Genomic DNA, 22,526 nt, shown 5'->3' with positions numbered 1-22,526 from the left:
TTTTTGCAATAGGCATAATTATTATAGCCATTTGTATTAGTATTACCTTCCTAATAAAAGTGTTGTGAGCTATTACATTCTGTCACTCACTGTAAAAACAAGTACTCACTGGACTTGAACCATGGATTACCTGTGTTCTGTCTCTAAAGTCAGTATGTTTACACCTTGCAACACAGAGACAGCTATGCAGTTCTCCACTCTGTACTGTCCAGAGTGCTGACTTCTGTGCATCTCCACTAAGCTTGTTTGCACTATAGAAGATTGCCCAAATAACATTTTTTACTTTTTTCCTTAAGCAGGTAAGCTTGATGGCATGCCACTCAGCAGTGAGCAAGTGTACAGGGCAAGCTACAGAAGAAAAAGCATTTGAAGTTCTGATGAAAGTAAGTTATCAAAGTATGGTAACTCTGTTATGGGTCTAAAGTCACTGCATTTATAGCTTCTGCCACAGAAAGAGCTATACATCATGTGCACAACACTCACTAATAATACCACACAATACTGTTGAAATTACGCAGGCAATAAATCATGTATAACAATGTATATTCCATAGAATAAAACACAGGGAGCATTTTCACTTCTGCTGCAAACATTCCAAGTAGCATCTGGCTTCAAGCTGGATTCAAGCCCTGCATCCTCTTTCCCGTTTCGTTAAAATCATTTCATTTCATTTAACCCGTGTGTTACAATGATACTTAGATATGATGCAGAATTTCTTCTTTTACTGCAAATGAGTGCCGTATCAAAGCATACCTATGTCACTCTAAAATTCGCTACTAATTGCATGCCTAATTAAATTTCTCAGTTTGTACCTTGGGCAGTGGGTTCTTGTTCACTGCTTCGAAACAGTGCCATACCAAAATGCACTTTGCTAAAATGCATTCAGATGAGGAACACAAAAACAATTTCATCAGTAACCAATATCAAAATGCAGAATTAAAATATCCTAGATCTGTATGTGTTACAACCTGATCATATGCTCAGAAAATCTGCATTAACTCTGTCAGGCAACACACTAGCTGGACATGAACCCTTAATTCAGTGCTATAACAACACACCTTTGTGTTTCTTATCTCTCTTTGCGACTAGCACAGGATCAGAAAATGTTACTTTCTCATTTACTTGAACATGTCTAGAACAATGTGATACTGACAAATACTTTAGGCTAAAAGTATGACGCACCATATTAATGTAAGGTTGCCAACACTGCCAGATATTTCTTCTCATTATTTTCTGAGCATCTCCCCCTCCTCTCAGCTTAACTACAGAAATGCAATATCATGGACATTTATTTGTATCTTATGGCTGATCAGCATTTCAGACTGATTTTAAGCAGAGGATGGACAGTGTGCTGTTATTACTAGAATATCAGTGTTGTTAAGGTTGCTCACATAGCTGTCAAGGTACTTACACTTTTTATTTTAAGTCTACCCTGCATGATAAACACACTCCAGAGAAAAGAGTCTATTGAGTATTGCTTATTGTTGTAGCCAGAGCAATCAGCAACACTTGCAAGCCATTATCAGATAACAATTGTCATTGCTCCTCCCTGTAGTCCTAGGGCATATGCATGCAGTCATGTAGCTACTTACATCATGTTTACATTCCCTACCTCAAATCATTTTTTTGGTATTCAGGAATGCTAATAATTTCACACCTCATTTGTATATTCACAGTGCTCAGAGAGCTAAATATATATACTATATAAAGGTAATGGTGTATATATGGAAATTGAAGGAGGGAAGACTGATTGGCTAGAGAGAGAGCATTATAGGTAGTTAACTGGAGGACATTGTTCTACAAATTAATGCCTTATTTCATAAGGTATTTTTGTCCTCTTCATAAACTTGTTAGACGTTCACATTTTGACTGTATTTCAATATGCAACAGAAAAAAGAATTGTGATATGTATGCAAAGTGTTTCTTTCACTGCTGGCATAATGGACATACAGTATGTCCATTCTTGCTGTGTTTTCCAAGTTAATATGGTTACATCACAGTATTATGGTATTAGTCATCTGCTCTTGGAATTTCATCAGTTACTGCAGAAGACTATAGTGTGCTTATTATTACTTTCAAGGGGTTGCACATATGTAGCTAATGCAGGTGTTAGGCTTCTCAGATGTACTGTAACAACCTCCACAACACTGGAGCAGATGGGCTTTGAATTTTTGCTTAGTTATTGATAATCCTGCCATCCAGCAATCATTTACACAACTGCTGCCATCATTACAGAAATGTTAACAGAGTGGATCTAATGGTAATGTATTTTTTGAGGGAGGGGCTTAGCTTGTGTGTAGTACAAAATGAGCATTGTGTGTTTAATTGTTTTGTGTTAAGGGTGGGCACACTCATTTTATTTGAGAAGACTGCTTTCCGTATATGCTACAAATGTGTTTTTCTTTTTTTTCTGTTTCATATCATTCAGGATTATGGCACACAGACCATCTGTTCCATGCAAGCCACTATTCAGTGATGCAGAAAAGGAGGTCATCACTGAAGCCTTATGTCATCATGGATCCCTCCTGCTTGATAGAGGCAAAGATGATATGTCTGTCAGAAAAAGGATATGGCAGCAGGTGGTCACTGACATAAACACAGTGGGTGGCTATACCAGAAATTATAATCAGATGAGACACTGTGCCACTAATATGATTACAGCAGCATGCAAGAGGGCAGCTGGAGTAGCACAAAAACAGACGGCTATAGGGAGGTCCTGCTAAAGAACCTTCAGTCACTGAAAATGAACATTTCCTGTCCACTGTCAGAGCTCCAGACAGTTCAGCAGAGGGTTTACTCAGACTCCTTGATGCTGATGTTGATGTGTAACAGGCCAAGTGTGTCCCAAGAAGAAATTCCAGGTATGATATTTATAAGGTATTTAATGCAATTCTAGACATCTTTATGTGTTACTACTTCTACAACCATAAACAGTGAGATGTCTGCTTTAGAAGAGGGGAATAGTCCAAAAGAGATTGTGTTAGGTGGGAGCTATAGTCAGATTGATTGATTCTGAGGTATTTCTTAAGGAGAAGATAGACAGGGCATTATTCTCTTGATCTTATGACATTTGCATTGTGATGCTTATTAGCCTTCTTTGCACTGTGCTCCCCTTTTTTCCAGGGACATCAGAATTACCACATGAATGACCACCTACAGATGGTAAGCAGAAACTTGTTTTGATAGTAATAACCATTACTTAGGTGCAAGTCTGGTGAGAGATTAAAAAGTACTTTATTACTTTAACATCTGAAATTGTTTAACATGAGTATGTGGAACAAAGTTTGGATCATTTCCACTCACTATTTCTCTCCTTCTTGTGTTTATTGATTATTATCACAGGTGATCCTGACAGTGGCAGTGTAGAAAATGTACCACCCGATGACAGAGTATTGGTAGCCTCTTATAATGGTGGTGGTGATATAGATAAACAGTCAGGAGGTTGTGGCTCACACATATACTGGCCTTATTGCAGATCCAGTCATTATGCATGTGCATGCCCATTACACTGAGCCCTAAAATATAGAACAGGTCGAAGGTGACACGGTTGATCAGGGTAGTGTGATTACTCCAGTTGCTGAGTTGGTTGAGTCTGGCCGAAGCCACCATGAGGATATGTCATGACACAGAAGGTGCTTGGTAGAGGCTTACTGTCCACCATCGTCCTGATGCTGTTGTGTCATTATATGTCACCAGACATATGTATAGAGCCATCATGGAGACACACGCACATTCCAGCAGGGTCTCAGAAGAGAGTGTGTGAGTCCTAAACATGGCACATTCTGATGTGCATGACTGCCTTAACCATGTGGTTGACTCATTGGATAGGATGAGTGACACAATGGATTTGGCTGTGTCTGTGATGGAATGTCTGCTGGGGCAGGGCCGGCATCCCACAGCATCCTCTAGTGTTAACTGATATGGCTATGACAGATCCCTCTCCCATAGTGGCACTACTTCCACTCTTCTATAAGTGATTGAGGTGTCCTCACTCAGACATGATAGGCCATGGGGTCATGGTCCTATTCATAGTCACGAAGAGACCTCATCCATCAGACATCGCTCTGTGTTCAGGTAGCACCCCCACTTCAAACCAGGGACATAGAAGTAACAATGCAACTCCTGGCAAAGTCAGATGCCTTTCATAAAAACTGCCCATACCACCCCACGCACTTGCAAGCTAAGAAAACCTTAATGTTGATTGGGATACATCTCTTATTAGTGGTCCTGAAAAATATTCTACTTTACTGAATGTTCTGTGTTTCTTACTCATACGCACTCACTGCTTTTATGTCAGCCTTGGCCTACTGCACCCCCAACCTGACCCTGTGCAAATGATGACTGTGCCATACCCTTTGTTCATATGGGTTTGACTTAGGGTTGCATATATGTCTGATGCACAGAGCGGATAGCTAAGAGACTCTTTCTCACTATGTTGGTTATATTCATATTTATTACATAACAGTTTTTGAATGCTTTTCTAAATACTCATTTTAGTTGTGGAAAAGAGAATGACTCCTCTTGTGCAGGCTTTGACATCACCTATAGGGACTGAAAACCAAGTATGATGGCTATTTACAACCGAACATCTGCTACTAAAATTTCACTGCAGAGCAGAGGGTGCTGTGATAAAGACCCAGTTAAACTTATAGATAACAAGATTTTCTAAAAAGGAGGAAATAAAAGAATTACACCTGGAAAGAGAGTCTGAAGAACCATTACTGAAGGAAATAAACAAGAATTATGGAAGTTGACTGTGAGCCAAATGAGATCACTGATAAGCATTTTGAAGGTTCTGACTTTCAAGATTTCAAAGGCACAGATGTCAAAGATATGAGACTAGAGGCAGAAGCTGTGGTCAATGATGTCATTTTTGCTGTTGGTAATATGACGTTTCTAAAATTTTACCATGTGCAGAGGATGTGGCCTACATCAATATAAAAAATCAAGGAGGGGAACAGATATTGTTTAGAACTTGCCTATACTGGACTTAGGGTAGTTGGCCATGCTTTTGACCAAGTAGATGAAAGTTTAAATTCTCAGTATCACAAGATGACATGCTCTCTCTTGAACTCCCCCAGCCCAGTGTATAGGCAGGCCTTTGAAAATGCGCTGCTGCTGAAACTGGAAGCTCTACAAAGAGAGGCTCAGTCATGAACTGGCTTTTTCAGAATTATGCAACACATGGTTAATTCATAATCATGGTGTAGTTACTAAGGACAGCTCTTCAGATTGTGGTCCTTTAAACACTTTTTTAATATATTTAGGACAAATCATTCTCTACCTTTATACTGGAGATTATATTGTGCTAATTGTCTGTGCATTGTTTAACTTTTACCATAGCTGATCATTTTGGGCAAGGCTCAAAAAATCATTTGGCAAAACAGCAGCATTTTTTGAAGAGCAAGCTGTACGTATGCTTGGGAGAGTCCTTTTTATAGCTATAATTAACTCATTTTGAAAGCCTGTTTTTCATTTAGTATTGTAAGTCTTGCATTCAAATCAATAATATTACATTCCTGCTTATTGCTCTACTTGTGAAACTGTTGATATAATTATCCTGTTGACTGTGCAGTGGGTAAGTGATTGACTTGATGCTGGTTATTGTGTACAATGTATACCTATATATTGCAGATATCATTCCTATAAGCCAAGAATGCCATTGGTGGACACCTCACACATGTTCTGATTCAGTACATTTATTACTAACAGTATGCAGCTAGTTTATCTTCTTACACATTTGATTATATAATTTAGGTTCCACACTTACCTTGACATTACTGCAATTATGATTTGTATGCTTTGGGGCTGTCTCTGTCTGATGTTATCCATACTCAGTTGTGTACTCCTTTGCTAGTGAGTGCCTGTGAGTTATCGTTTGCCTCTTAGCTGCTGAATGTGTGTGTGTGCATGTGCGTGTGCGTGTGCGTGTGTGTGTGTGTGTGTGTGTGTGTGTGTGTGTGTGTGTGTGTGTGTGTGTGTGTGCACATCTGATGGGTGTCATGAGCTGCAGTTCCAATGCATAACCTGCATCACCCAGTAGATGGTCCTGTGGAACATCACCCCTAGCAAATCTTGTGATGTGAGAGTGATGTTAACTGCCTGGGTTGCCTGCACATAAGAGGATTGGGCATTACAAACTGGCAGTTGATTTCATGAAACCCCTTCCTGTTGATATATGTTCTTCCCTGCTCACCAGGTGTGGCTTTTATTTCTGTGTGAGTGCAGTCTATGGCTCTCAAAACGTCAGGGATGTATGCTGCAGTGTACAATTCCTACTTGTTCTTGCTTTCTGCTCTGGTGTGTATGGAAAATATATGTACTCCCTTGCATGTTCTAGCATAGCATTAAGACATTGGTGCAATATTCTGGAGGATGTGGCCTTTGACACCCCTAGTATAGCTCCTGGGAGTCTCTAGAATGGACCATTGGCTAATATCCTTAATGCTATACATACCTTAGTTTCAACTTGTATAGGTCTTCCTCAATTTCTCCTGGGTCTGAGGTGGGGGCACCAGAGGTTGCAGACTTCTTGTAGCGTTTCCCTATCTATCCTGTATCACTCTAATATTTCATTATGCAGTCCATGATAAGTTAAACAGGCTTTAACACCCTTCTCCTTGGCCAAGGTCTATCAGCAGCAGCAGCAGCATAGATATGAATCCATTGTACATATACAAGGAAGAGAGCAGCCCCTAATATTCCTTTTTTTAATAAGTCTGATGTTTGCTATATTCCAGTAGGTTTTGGAGTTTATGGCAAAGGACTACACCATCTCTACACAGTTACTTTTAGCTTTCTGGATTGCTCCACCAACTTGGATTGGTTAATTAGCATATAATTCAGCTGATTATAGCTTCATTAGTACACTCTGCTGTTTACCTTTGCTTGGCATTATGACACAATGCACAGAGCTGTTTAATGAATAGAAAACAGTGTGCTATCATGTAGCAGTGTGAAAATTAACCATTCATGTATCAGACCCCTAGTGTATATACATATTTTTGTACTAGATGCAGTAGGATGTAAAATTAGAACAGAAGTCTATTATTTCACTATAGTTAAAAACAAGACTCAAATTTTTTGCAACATTGGCTATTTCTGCTGATATGTAAAATGAAGGTGATTAGGCTGACTTATTTATTTATTTGTTTATCTCCTAAGGACTACATAAACATTACAATTTTTTTTGTTAAAACAAATAAAAATCTCATTTCCATTACAAAATTTGATCAGAAATTTAGAGACCCATGTGAAACAATATATATATAGTTCCACAGATCCAAGTGTTGAGCTTATAGCCTAATTTCTTTCAAAATTGTTTGATACCCGCAACTTATTGTTGATATGTTCTACTTCCAATAGTTATTAACTGACCTCTTCTTATTGGAAGAGGTACTTATTCCATAACCGTGGAAGGTATTGTGTAATGTATCTGTTATTTCTCCCCCCCCTTTTGTACTACTGAGATTTACATTTTTAGCATTAGGTTAAACAACTCTGGTGTTACCACCTCTTTGATAGGTTCCAGGCATAGTCTTTCAAAGAGAACCATATCAGATACTGCCTTGTACTACACTAAGCAGATGTCACTTCTAAATAACCTGTAAGAAATAGAATACAAAGACAATTCATGGAGCATTCAACCTTGCTGCTGTACTTTTTCAAGTTGTTTTAGGTGATTTGTTCAATGGCTTAATCAAGAGTTAGATCACTGTAGTATGTGGTAGTATAACAGTCTTTCCATTAAGTGCTAGATGTGCTCTTTAGAATTAGATTGGCTGAAGAATGTGCTTTACTGACTTTGGTCAGCACATTTGTCAAAGTTTAAACTGTTGTCTACCATTTTACCAGATCTTTAATGATAGTTTCATTTTTTTGATTGGTCATTTGTTTTATAATTATAATTTATATATTTTTTAATAAGCATGATGATGCTGCATGTATTATTTTTCTTTCCTTTTAGTGTCCTTCTAAACATTAATGACATGAAACAGGGTATATGCTTTTCAGTCCCCACAAGTTTAGCAAACTCAACAAAAGTCCAATCTTTCCACTTTTTCTTTTAAAGTCATATTTCACAAATGTAACTGTGGGTTTATAATCTTACATTTATTCACTAATTTCAGTGCTATTGGTCTTTTTCCTGTTCATCTCCATCTCCTAACCCCAGACTCTGGTTCAAGTCCAAGGTACTCCCAATTCTTTTAATCAACTCTTGTGTTTTTTCTGTGTCTCAAGCATTATTCTTTGGAACATTAGACAAGTTTTCACTGGCAAAGTCTCTCTATGGGATTTAGTGTAAGAAGAATGAGGAGCAGAGTCACCTTATGTTTGACTGCTCACTTTTTGTCAGACACACTTTTGTATTTCCTCCTTAGTTTGTTCTTCATCAAAAAAAGACTTTGATCCTCCAGGAAAAAAAATATGTTGAAGACAGCTGGATACATCAGCTTGACATTTTTTGTCTGCCTGTCGATATTCACTGTTTGCTGAGATCAATTTGTTCCTTTTTTGCCTGGTATACTTTGAATGATCTTTTCCACAAACACTACACTGTCTTCAGTTTTTAATACTTTGCCCATCTGCCACAGTTTTGTCAAGATCAATTCATTCTGCTGGTCTGATTGCATCTTTACTAATACATGTCTTGGCTGCTTTCTTGTTGCCTGGTTTGGAGCATTCACAGAATGTACACTTTCAATTAACAAATTTTGCTGTGGAATACCAGTCCAGTTGCTTGTTTGTGCTTTTATACAATTAATACCGTCTGTTCCTTCCAGTTTCTCTGGTACAGCAGAAACTCTCAGGTTTCCCTGAGTGCTCTGCCCTCTAACTTTACCATTTTTGAAACAGGTCTTCTTCAGCAGTCTCATAGTCAGCCTTTTTCTCATTTCGACCCTGATTTTTGTAGTTTTATCAGTTCATATGAATAGCTGTTTAAAGCTTCTTCCATTATTCTAGACTTTTGTTATTTGAGCTGATATACTCTTTGAATGTTTTGTTTATTTTAATCAGCTCTAAGCACATTGGATTTATTTTTTCCTCTAGATTACTGGAAGCCATGTCTTTTACCAAACCTGGAGCTTGAACTGCTTTTTGATGAACAGCTGCAGAATTCTTTCCAGCCAGGGTTTTATCTTCACCTTTTCTGTTTGATTTTCTTTCAGGTTCTCTAAGTTTCTTCTTTGCTGGTCTTCAGGCAACGTACTTACTAGCCAGTAACTGAATTTACTAAAACTGACAGAGTTACTGGCCCTTATCTTTCAGGTTCTTTTTTCATACTGGGAGAGCTGAAATTAAACTGTTGATCAGTGTGCATCCATTTTGAAAGTCCCAATGATGCTGCAAGTATTGGCATTAAATGATCAGAGTATTTGCATTTAATTGCTTTATTCACAATTTTTATATGTGAAAAGAGTAGTATGAAAAGAAGTGGCACCCACCCTCTTTTTTATCAACAGATAACCCCCTACTTGACTGGCTGTACCCTGTTGCTTATTTAGTGTTCTATTCATTAAAATGCATATGGGTTTACATTTAATGTTTTTAATGTTAATTATGCCATTATATGGAATAGTACTAAATGCATTAGCAAGGCTAAGATAAGCAGTATGCATAGTCAGCCCTTTATCAAGTGTTGCTGTTACCGCTTCAAAGAATGACACAAGACTCAAAAAGCAAGATCTCCTCTTGGCAAGCCAATGCTGTTTGATATCTAAGAGAAGTAGACCCCTTCCATCATTCCAGATAAGCTCTATTGTTTTTGCTAGTCTCTCCAGCCTAATCACCTTTATTTTGTGTATCAAATATTGGTCAAGCTGACAATCTGAATTTGTCTGGGTCTGATGTGATCCCTCCCACCCTCAAATTGTGAACTGGTACAGCACAGTCAGATTGTGAACTGATACAGTGCAGACAGTTGCCATTGGTCAGGAGTGAGTCCATATGAGTGACCAGGGGTTTAATTAGGTTTTCCATGATTCTTTGTAGGAAACTACACCTATGTTCTCAAGACCCATGGAAGTAGTGTTTAATTTTACTTGTGGAGGTAGTTAATGTATATTTAGAGTGTCTGTCTCTGACATCTTTCTTTTCTTATTATGAAGATGCTCAAAAGTTTTCTGTAAGTGCACTTGGAATAACCTTTGTGTGAGAGATCTCTCCATTGTTTATTGACAGCATGTTACATTCGCAATTATATTTTTCCATTTACTGATGTAATTTCAAAATACCTTTTTAATGTTTTCACCCTTTGACAACAAGATTTGTTACACTGTTTAAAGAGTTAGATATGAAAAATTTGAGAAGAAAAGTAAGCAGTTTATGCATTTTCTTTAATCTAATCAGATATCTTTATTTATTTATTTGACATGGGTAATTATTGAATGTGATGTATTACTTTTTTCTAATTTATATCTTAATAGAATATTAATTGTACTTAAGCAGTATGTAGGAACTCAGAACACTCACAGAGACTGTACTTCCTAATAAAGACCCCAAATTCCCAAGTGTCAGGAAAATACCTTCTACGCAACAACTCATACACTCAGCTTAGACAAACAAATTCTGCAGCCCTGCTTTTTGTAGACATTTTGTTTTCTATGTCATTTCTTTTAAACTTGCCTCTTGCCACACCTTGTTTTCACATGCTTCTCTGTTTTTAACTTATTCTGAGCACTTCTTTAAACCCATCTCCAGTTTCTCTTGTTCTAGCATCCATTCTGCTAAATTGGTCTTAGCTTCAGAAATTGCCCTTACAGCAGTTGTAATGCCCAAGATTGCTGTTAACTTCACTAAAAAAGAAAGCAATTTACACTGATAAATGCATGAGTTGATGAATGCCTGAGACAATGAGATCATTGTATTTATCTATATTACACATCACTGATGTACCTCTTCCCTTCAGCTCACACCAGGCTCTGTTTCTGAACTCATGGTGTAACATGTATTTTAGATATGCAGTATCACTGCCTAGTAAATTGTCCCTACATTTTTAGTGAATTTCCACAGTTCATTTCACTACTGTAGGGCATAATGTTACAACCTAGATTTCGTATTATTAATAGATTAAGTTTCTTTTTTTGTCCTCCCTGCTTTGTGTTATAGTATAATTCTCATAGATCCAAGAAGTGAGGCAGAGCCTTCCTTTCATACAAAGTGCTGACAATGAGGAATTGTCTTGTTCCTTTTTCTTCCATCCTTTTTCCAAAACCAACAGTGCAGAATCAATTACAAAACAAATGTGTTGCTATATACTATAGATTTATAGCTATAGAAACTTTCATATAACCAGTCATCAGTAGTAAAAATAACAGAAGAAGGTGAGTTGTACTTCACTTTCCTCTACAAATGCAGTTACAAATAAGTAGTAATCCATCCATAGCCTTTTCTCCCATTTTGGCAGGTGGGGTCAGGGTGTCACTAAAACAGTGACAATCATCTAAAGCCAAGGTTTACACTGCTGGATGGCTAGTCTTGCTGCGGTACTTCTTCCACACAAACACAGGGAGGACATGCATACTCTGCACAGAAGGCACACAAGCTGAGGATCGAACTGGAGAACCTCATGCTGTGAGGTGACAGCAGTATCTGCTATGCCACTTTGCCAATTCATTTTATCCACTGGCTTACTATGTATTAGTAACAAACAAGCATTAAGCCAGTGGACAAAACTCATCATCCAGTCACTTACCACTTCTGGCCTTCAAATACCCATCATATAAATACAAAACTGATGAGTAGTATCTGTTATGCTTCAAACATACTTCACTTGTTTAAATGTTTAAGTGATTTTGTCTGCCTTAGTGTTCCATAAGATCTGTATGTGTGGTAAGAAGACATTATTCATTGCTCTTTTAATATCATAGATGGTTAGCAGTATTGTTGCTGTGAACATCCTCATGATCTCTGTGATTTTATTGTATAAGTGGGAGAGTAATTATTCAATGTGTATACAGATGAGTGCTTTAATAATATTGACAACTTTAATATGTTAACTACTGTAATTGTTTTCTCACAGTTATCTGATATTGCAATTGTCTGCACAATTATTATATATACATGTATATTTATAATAAATGTGTGCTTTTTGATACCACAAATACAGATGTACCTAGATAAGACTGATTGTGTGGACTGTGCTAAAATTGGAAAATAATTATTTGTCAAGGCTGGTATCACACCTAAGCTGCAAGCAATACAATTTTATAACTGGATGTTTAATGTACATGAATTGTTAAGTGCACGGATGCATGACTTTAAGCATATTTTAAAGCTGCACAAAGCTCACCAACTAAGATCCAATGTCATCCTCACTAGCTAGTTTCTTCAGAGGTGTCACAGTCTTTGGGATGGTGAATATGTTGACCAGCATAATCAGCTGCTGTTGTAGCTGCAGCATCTTCTGGTCAGTCCCCACCTGCGATTCTGTGATCATACCCAATCATTCTTCCATGGTTACAGGTGCCAGTTAATCACATCAGGAACAGATGCCAGACCTGGGTAAGGCCTGCAGCCGCGGACATTTTTTTTTGTTAAAAATAGCCTGTATCTTAGAAGGGCTGCATGGACTGAACATGTCAGGATGGTACTGCCTGAGTGAGAAATTAGCCATGAACACAGCAGTCATAGTACAATAGGGACTTTATAGCCAAAATATGGATATGGTTTGTACTTGACAGCAGACATACTATGAGGAACGAAATATTGGCAAGTCTCTGATCAACTGCCCACATTCACCATTGGTGTAATTTCCAAAACAAAGGCACTTGAGGCTGAATATACATAAAAACATAGGCTTATTCAGTATCCACAAACTAAAATAATAGCTGACATGGCTTTGCGCTTTCAAAACAAAGCAAACAGTACTTTCATGGCAGTATTAACCCTGCCCACAAACAAAAGGGCATATGCTCCCAGCCCTAATGCTGAAAGTTTTGACATTTTCAAAACTTTCAACATTAGAAAAATATACATCTGTCTACTGCAGCCCAAATTCCTTCTTCTGAAACTAACATCACTAAAACAAAATTCCCCTCAACCAACCCAGATTCAACCTCATAACACACTAACAATGCAATAACAAACATTTAACCTTTCAGCACTGCTTCTCTTCATTACTTTTCACTCAGCAAAAGTACCATTTGACCATGCATCAATTGAGAAAACTCTGAGATCAATAGACAGGTATATATAACGATATATGCAAGTACATGCTTCAGGTACCCATGAAACAGAACTGTACCTTTAGATGTGCTCTTCCCCAGTGCAGGACACTAATCTGTAGCAAACTAGAAAAATAAATATTGCCACAGCATAGCAGCAAACTGTGTTTCTTTGGGTTTGTGTGTTTGAAAGATGAATTTCTCTTGCCAGTAACCTGCTTTAAACTGTTTGGTTACTGTTGCTATTTTATACATTTCATTGTATTTTTTAGCATTCAAAATGGTGGCATGTTTGTAAAATCTGCACATACACAAAACTTTAATTAGTATGTTGGAAATGAGGCCACTTTCCTTCCATGATTCTCTACATTTTGGAAATGAGGCCATTTTCTCTCCATGAGCCTCCATGTTTTGGAGAAGTACACCTTTCACTTGAAGGTACTGCAGTGGTGGTGCTGCAGTAGCATTCTCGCCTCACAGTAAGATGTTGTCCTGTTCGATTCTCAGCTAAAGCATCTTCTGTGTGGAGGCATGCTTGAATGGGCGTACCTTCATTGAAGGATGTGCGTCAGAGCTGGCAACTCGGCATGTAAAAATCTACTGCCAATCATTAGCGGACCGGAGTTCCACTGTGGCGACCCCTAACCGGGAAAAGCCGAAAGACACAACAACAACACCTTTCACTTGAAGCATGCATGTACCACGCCTGTCCCTAGTTACTTCAAAGCCTTCATGCATATTATTCATTGCATTTAAAAATATGTATTTGCATTGTCATGATCTTGTATGCAAGTATCAGACTTATGATTGTGTACATCAGGTACCACCCTTAGTACAGTATATAGTACTATATACATGACAGTCATGTAACTTAAATTTAGAGGAGTACTGTATATTATAGTGTAGCTAAAAGTACCCAGTAAACCTAAGAATGCTTAGAGGATGTCACATTGCTCTGTCTTGTTGCTCAGCTGCTGCCATGGTAGTAAAGCAAATGGATATTCACTGGTTGCCTCCAGGGTGTCTTACCTGACCATCGGGACTAAAGAGTTATGGAGTGAAATTATACATAACAATATCATAATACATGCTCCTTTAGTCATTGTGATCTGTAGTGAGAGTAGGGAACAGGTGGAGGAGACCCTGGAGAGATGGAGATATGCTCTAGAGAGAAGAGGAATGAAGGTCAGCAGGAGTAAGAGAGAACATATGTGTGTGAATGAGAGGGAGGATAGAGGAATGGTGAGGATGCAAGGAGTAGAGGTGGTGAAAGTGGATGAATTTAAATACTTGGGGTCAATAGTTCAGAGTAACGGTGAGTGTGGAAGAGAGGTGAAGAAGAGAGTACAGGTGGGATGGAGTGGGTGGAGAAGAGTGTCAGGAGTGATTTGTGACAGACGAGTACCTGTAAGAGTGAAAGGGAAGGTCTACAAGAGGGTAGTGAGACCAGCTATGTTATATGGGTTGGAGACAGTGGCATTGACAAAAAGGCAGGAGTTTGAGCTGGATGTGGCAGAATTAAAGATGTTAAGATCTGCACTGGGTGTGACGAGGGTGGGCAGGATTAGGAATAAGTATATTAGAGGGTCAGCCCAGGTTGGGAAGTTTGGAGACAAAGCCAGAGAGGCACGATTACGTTGGTTTGGACATGTGCTGAGGAGTGATGCTGAGTATATTGGAAAAAAGATGCTAATGATGAAGCTACCAGGTAACAGGAAAAGAGGAAGGCCTAAGATAAGGTTTATGGATGTGGTAAGAGAGGACATGCAGGTGGTTGGTGTGACAGAGCAAGATGCAGAGGACAGGAAGAAATGGAAACAGGTGATCTGCTGTGGCAACCCCTAACGGGAACAGCCGAAAGAAGATGATGATGCTCCTTTAGTCAAGGATTCCCAGTGTAGAGAAAAGATTCAGCAGATTGCATGTCTGCACAGTCCATTAACTGAAGAAAATGTAAAATAAAATTCTGCAAGCACAGATATAATTTGCTTCTAAACAAAAAGTGTCGGTCATTAAGTTACACATAGTACATAAAGCCATGACATGTTACTGTGTGATACTGTAGATATAAGACCATATACTGATTTAAGGCCAGCAACTCCATAAATGTTATGCAAATCTCTACAGTGTCATCTAGAAGCAAATTAAATACTTTTATTTGAGAAAATGCAAACAGTAAAAGTACTTCATTTGCAGACTGTTTATGTACATAAGTATTAAATCAGTTTTTAGATTTCGGGAGAGAGATACATTGTGAAACATATTACAGAATGTCATTTACCTGGGGTTAGATCACTCAGTCACAGATAGCACTACAGACTGCTTATGCATAAATAGTAAAAGTAAAATTAGATAGTGAAGAGAACACATCCAGTCAAGTGGTAGTATTCAAGCCTAGGTGATACCAGTTCACATGAAATCAAATGTAAGATGCTGCCATATGTATGACTATAGGACAGTTACTGATGATATAGTTGTGTGATGGAAACTTACCACTGCAGAAAATGCTGCAGTAAAATACCTACTGAGTATGAGTTGAGCAATTTGTCAGGAAGTAACATTTTGAAAAGCATGCACCTAGCATACATCCATGCAACCATTAGATTATACTTGACACTGCAGTTTGAGGTATGGTAATGTAAGGAGAGGAAAATGACAGAGGTCTAGGACATGAAGTAATGTAGCTAGTGTCTTCAGAGAACAATTCTGTTTATGGCAGATGATGGTGCAAGAGTGATCACTCATTAACTGCAGAAACATTAGACAACTTTGTAACGGAGAAGCTGCATACACCAGAGTATACAGAAAGTGCAGAAAAATTACTTCTTTGTTGGAAAATGTCATGTCTGTAAAAGTCAATTCATTTCACTCCAACAAGAAGAGTTAAAGGTTTTTGCACACAATAATACAACTAGGGAAAAAACAAAGCACAGTAATGTCATGACCTGAATTACTGAGCTTTTATTCTTTAAAAGAAATTGTACTCTTTGGGCTTGCTGTCATTTAAACAAGAACTCTAATTTGCAAACTCTGCCACAGATTGGCATGCCTAGACTTTTTTTCCCAGAAAAAAATGTTTATCTGCCAAAAAATAACACTGCCATGATTTAAATCAGATTAATATTCTTTATGCAGCACTCTTGTCTTTAACCATTCATGAACTTTGTATTAATTAACAATATAAAGTGTTCAACAAGGGATTATCCAAACAACACTTATTTTGGCTAGCTCACAGATTTGGGCCCCAGCAAACATATAGTCACAATGTTTTAATACTTGTGTAATCAGCTGGGGACTTTCTGACTTTACATAGAATATTTTTACCATGTATCCATGTATGAGAATATGGCTACTGGGAAGATGTTCAGAATAATATTGGTCAGGCATCTGTTTCACCATAAGTTCAAACCTTGAACTTTCATCCATTCAGTTGTAATAGCAAGTCTACTAGTTTTATTTTGTTTACTAAAATTAATTGTGAGACTCGCAAAATACTGCATTACCCCTTTATTTTTGAACACATGAGGCATTAATTATTATAAAATGGCATTCATTTTTCTGGAGATTCCTAAAAAGATGAATTAATTATTACCAAACAATGAATATTTGCAATCTATCACAACTTATAATTCATTTGCATTTAGCCTGTGTTGCTCAAAAACACAGGAAAAGAAACATTCACATTATGTCCCAGGAAATATTTTTTTATATAAAGAGGTCTCTTCATAACTCTCTTTGACCTTCTAGGTAAAAGCCATTCACTAGAAAAGCAATTTATAGAAAATGTCATCACTAAGATAGTTATTGTGTACTTTACTATGTGCAAATGCTAAATCATCAAAATCTTCATCACAAGGTTTCAGGATAGAAATATTCTGTTTAATGCATTCTTTCTATTCCATACTGCTTCAAGAGTATTTCAGGACAATGCAAGGATGAATGTTTCATCTGGTTCACTTGCATTAACAAAAGAGGTGCCTGGGGATTCAATAAACTCCATGTAGGCTTAGCACAAAGATACAGAGTTTACATGTCTGTGCAGTAAGCAGCAGTACTAATTACATACACATGCCATGCACCGAGTTTCAATGTAAACAAGCAAGGTTTTCATGGCCAGCATCAGTGTTACTGGCCAGGAAACCATGTAAAGCAATATGAACACCTGCAGACATGTATACCTGTTTACCTATGTAACAGACATGATGTAGCCTGAACAAATCAAATGTGGGTTTAATACACAGTCGGGATAATACGTGTCCTTTTACAGACAGTCCATGATGACTCCTTGGCCTACCTCACAGATGGAGAGTCAGAATGGGTCTATAACTCCATGCATCAGGTGATGGTCCCCCCGAGCCAGAAGGATGCATGTCGCCATACACCTTTTTATGGGAACATAGGCTATCTTAAAGGCGTGTTAACATATGGCGCCAACTGTGCCTGGTAAGTTAGGTTTTAAGTCACGCTATAGGCAACCTGTGATGTTGTCTTGGCTCCTGTGTTATTAGCGATAGACAGTGCACATATGTGCTGCCCTGCTGAGAATAAAAACAGAGTAGTGCTTAAATGTATACTTTGGCCAGTGGGGACATGTGAGACAAACTGTCAGCTAGCAGATTTTCTGTGTCCTCTGGAAGGGTAAGTCTGCTGACATCCACACACAGATCTGTCCTTAGTTGTTTATTCCACTTAACATTTCATATGTATTGGAATAAATAATTTGTAACAAGACCTCCATATATCCTTGGTCATTCATCACACTCCATGCACAATTGCTATTCACACAGACTTACAACAGTATCAGTGTCATGTAATTACATCACTTATACAACATATGCCTAGATGTATTTCATGGGCAAGCTGTGTTTGAGTGGCCTGAAGTCATATCATGACACATTATATAACAGTTATTTGTGTCTCATGCAGAACATTTCCTGACACAAATGCTAATAGTCACACAATGGTGTTGCTGATGCCCCAATAACCTTTGGATGTAACTATACAACTGCACATACAATTAATTCCACAAGGATGCAATTGCATCAAAACGTGTGCTACATTGGTTGTGTATATTGCAGCATAACAACCATGTGTATGAGACAAGACTTATGTGACCCTGTAATCAATATGAATTGATATTCATGTCAGTTACAGAACATTTAATTATGATATGTAGATACATGCACACCTGTGCCATACTGCAAGTTTCACTGTGATGGAGGAATGTGAACTGTGTAGATGGTTGATCTGCTCCACTACAACAATACATGTTCTAATATTCCAACAACATGCAGACAAGTGTATCATACCATGTCAACAGTTCTCAGGGGCATATTACTACAGCTGTTATAGAAGAAGAATATACTGCAGCGGTATCAATGGCCATAAATACATTAGCTCACATCACAGACTGTATAGCCATACTATAAATCCACACCTCAATACAACACATGTTAATGATAGCAACATTGACATGTCAACCATTCATAAGGTCATAGGACATTATTAGGCTATTGGCCAACATCACATGAAATCCTAGCCATTCTTATACCCTGCAAAAAATTCCTATCATCTATATTATGGAAGATAGTAAGCCTATTGCGCATATGTGTATACTTGCTTGATTGCATTACATCCTGCTACTGTTCATATGAGGCAGGTGCACCACACCATGGAAAAATTATAATTCACACATGCAGTAGTATTGAGGTGGCTCACAGAGGCTCATGAAAGGACTCTGCTTCATGATGTGTGTATGCATATTTGACATGAGGACATCCTCCACTCCTCTGCAGGAAGGATACCATGTGGCCAGTAGAAAATGGAGGATGATGGATGCATGGGGCTAAATGAAAGGTTTTCCAAGTGGTAGTGCAATGAAGAATGATTCCAAAGATCATACAATGCCCATAACTTACCACCAACTACACACACAGCAGTAGACTGGGCCTGATTTGAACATTGCACCTGTGCAGGTGTAAAATATGAATGCCATTCAGTGTCACAGGAGCAACACCACAAATGTCTGACAGTAACACCATCATGTTGCACTTTATGGAGTATGCTAGCATCATTGTATGCTGAGGAGAACATCTTGGGAGGAGTGTAGGACACGGATGCAGAGTCACATCCCTGTGTAAAATTGTCTCAAAAGTGATAGGTGTATGTACAGTCACGCAAGTCGCCTGCTGTCAGATTAGAACCTCTATATGTGTAGGTAAACTAGTTTGCAAACACAGTAGTTAATGTTACTGCCACAGCACAGCTTTGTCTTAAATACTATCACAGTTATACTGGATGACATCATCATTGTATGTTACAATAAGATGTGCAGAGCAGGGTTTGACATAGTTGACTGTAGTGAAAATGGAACCCCTACCTACCTGTTTACACACATTGTAATTAACAAATGTCTGGCATTTATAGTGTCCGATAGCACTTTATATCTGGTAATATCAGCAGTGTCTGGTGAGAAGAATATGATAAAGCACTGCCTGACATGTTGGTTTAAAATGCTCTCTCAATTGTCAACTAAGTAAACATACACACATACACACACACACACACACACACACACACACACACACACACACACACACACACACACACATACACACACATATATCAATTGTCGGCAGTGAAAATAAAACCCCTACTTACCTATTTACACAGCATAGTACTTAACACAAGCACCATGGAACAAGTCCAGATTTTATAGTGTCTGACAACACTTTATAGCTGATGACATCAACAGTGTCTAGTGAGAAGAAGAAGAAGGTAATAGCAGTGTCCCACATGCTGGCATAAAATTGTCTCTTGAATGTCAACCAACTGAACAAGCACACACACACAAATTGACTACAGTGAGAACAGAACCCCTACTTAAGTACACCGACTAGAGAATGCAGTCTTTATCTCAAGTGCCACAGCACAAGTCTGGTTTTTATAGTGTCCTACAACACTTTATAGCTAATGACATCAGCAGATGATGATAGCAGTGTCCCACATGCTGGTATAAAATGGTCACTTAGATATCAACCAAATAAGTAAACACACACAGACACACACACACACACACACACACACACACACACACACACACACACACACACACACACACACGCGTTGATCAGAGTGATAAAAGAACCCCTACCTAAGTACACCAACTAGAGAATGCAGAATTTAACACAAGTGCCACAGCACAAGTCTGGCTTTTAGAGTGTCTAACAACACTCTATAGCTGATGACATCATCAGTGTCCGGTGAGAAGATGATAGTAGCAGTGTCCCACATGCTGGTATAAAATGGTCACTTGAATGTCAACCAACCAAATAATCACACACACAAGTTGACCTCAGTAAGAACAGAACCCTTAAGTATACCAACTAGAGAATTCAAGTGCCACAGCACACGTTTAGCTTTTAGTGTCCGACAACATTTTATAACTGATGACATCAGCAGTGTCTGGTGAGATGAAGATGGTAATAGCAGTGTTCCACATGCTGGTATACAATGTTCTCTTGAATGTCAACCAACTGAACAAACACACACAAGCAAGTTGACAGCAGTGAGAACAGAACCCCACCTAACTAAGCACACTGACTAGAGAATGCAATACTTAACACAAGTGCCACAGCACAAGCCTGGTGTTTACAGTGACTGATGACACTTTATAGCTGATGACATCAGCAGTGTCTGGTGAGAAGGAGATAGTAATAGCACTGTCTGACATGCTGGTGTAACATGCTCTTTTGAATGTCAACCACAAGCACACACACGCACACACACACACACACACACACACACACACACACACACACACGCGCACGCACACACACCAATTGACTACAGTGAAACTAGAACCTACCTATTTACACAGCACAGTACTTAATGTCAGCACCACGGGACAAGTCTGACTTTTACACTGCTGCAGGACAATTATTAGTGGACAACTTCACCATGGGATGTTTGAGAGTTGATGTTGTGAGGCCTGTGTTAAATGCATGTGTAGGCATGTACAACTTTCAAAATATTGGTAATCTATGGGATTGTACTGATGACTAAAGGATGCACTGCTGTATGATTTTCTGACTAGAGACACACACACACACACACACACACACACACACACACACACACACACACACACACACACACACACACACACACACACACACACACACACACACACACACACACACACACACACACACACACACACACACACACACACACACACACCAGTTGACTGTAGTGAGATAAGAACCCTTACATAACTAGGTACCCTGACTACAGAACTCAGTACTTAACACAAGCACCATAGCACAAGTCTGACTTTTGTAATGCTGCAGGACAATTTATAGTGGATGGCATTAGCACTGGATGTTTGAAAAAGATGTTGGAAGGCCTGAATGAAATGGATGTGTAGGCATGTACAACTGTCAAAATATTGGTATTCCACTGGATTGTGCTGATGACTGCAGGATACATAGTTATGCTCCTTTGAGTAGATAGGCATGCACACATATATACACACACACACACACACACACACACACACACACACACACACACACACAAACACACACACACACACGCACACACACACATGTGTGCGCATGCACGCACACACACAAACACACACACACACACATACAGACACCACACACACACACACACACACAATTGACTGCAGTGATATTAGAGCCCCTAGATAACTAAGTATACCAATTAGAGAACTCAGTATTTAACACAAGTTCTACAGCACAAGACTAACTTTTATAATGCTGGAAGACAATTTATAGTGGATGACATCAGCATTGGGTTTTTGACAGAAGATGTTGGGAGGCCCATCTGAAATAAATGGCTAGCCATGTACAACTGTCAAGATATGAGAGATCTGTATGTTATCAGATTGACCAAAGTGTAGCATTTCCTGTTGTTTTTCCAATGTGCAGGTATACTTTAAAAAGACAGCTTTACAAACTATATGCAAACAGCTGCCCACATTACTACATGTACTAGAAAATCTGAATGTGTATTATCAGTATAAAGATGTGCATAATATTTAAGAAAGCATGTTTTATTTATTTATTTAGTGTAATTGATGTATTTGGGAACAAGTACTGAGTAACTAAGTTTCAATTGCATGGGTGCAGGTAACAAATGTCTTAAGTGTAAATATGTGTTCTTTCCTTAAAAAGTGCCTTCCCTTTGTTTGTGTTTTTGCATGTACTTTCATAGAATGAAGAATAAATGGGCAATAAACATCAGTAATTCATGCTATTGTGCAATTTCCATAGTGCACAACTGAGCAGATGGTTAGGGCAATTGCTGGCAAAGTGTTTGCTATTGTGCAAT

General features: G+C 38.5%; 1 protein-coding gene across 1 annotated transcript; it reads left to right on the top strand.

Moving 5' to 3' along the window:
- Positions 1 to 4,743: 4,743 nt before the first annotated feature.
- On the top strand, positions 4,744 to 5,157 carry LOC122797304 (GSK3B interacting protein). The gene is given in 3 exon segments (XM_044066133.1): positions 4,744 to 4,888; positions 4,891 to 4,946; positions 4,948 to 5,157. Coding segments are annotated over 3 exon segments (411 nt in total).
- The last annotated feature ends 17,369 nt before the right edge of the window (positions 5,158 to 22,526 follow it).

This window comes from Protopterus annectens, chromosome 3.part0, assembly GCF_019279795.1.
Source record: "Protopterus annectens isolate FY-2018-M chromosome 3.part0, PAN1.0, whole genome shotgun sequence".
NCBI classification, from domain to species: Eukaryota; Metazoa; Chordata; order Ceratodontiformes; family Protopteridae; genus Protopterus; species Protopterus annectens.
The sequence above is the reverse complement of the archived record's forward strand: the minus strand, read 5'-3'. Positions and strand labels throughout refer to the sequence as shown.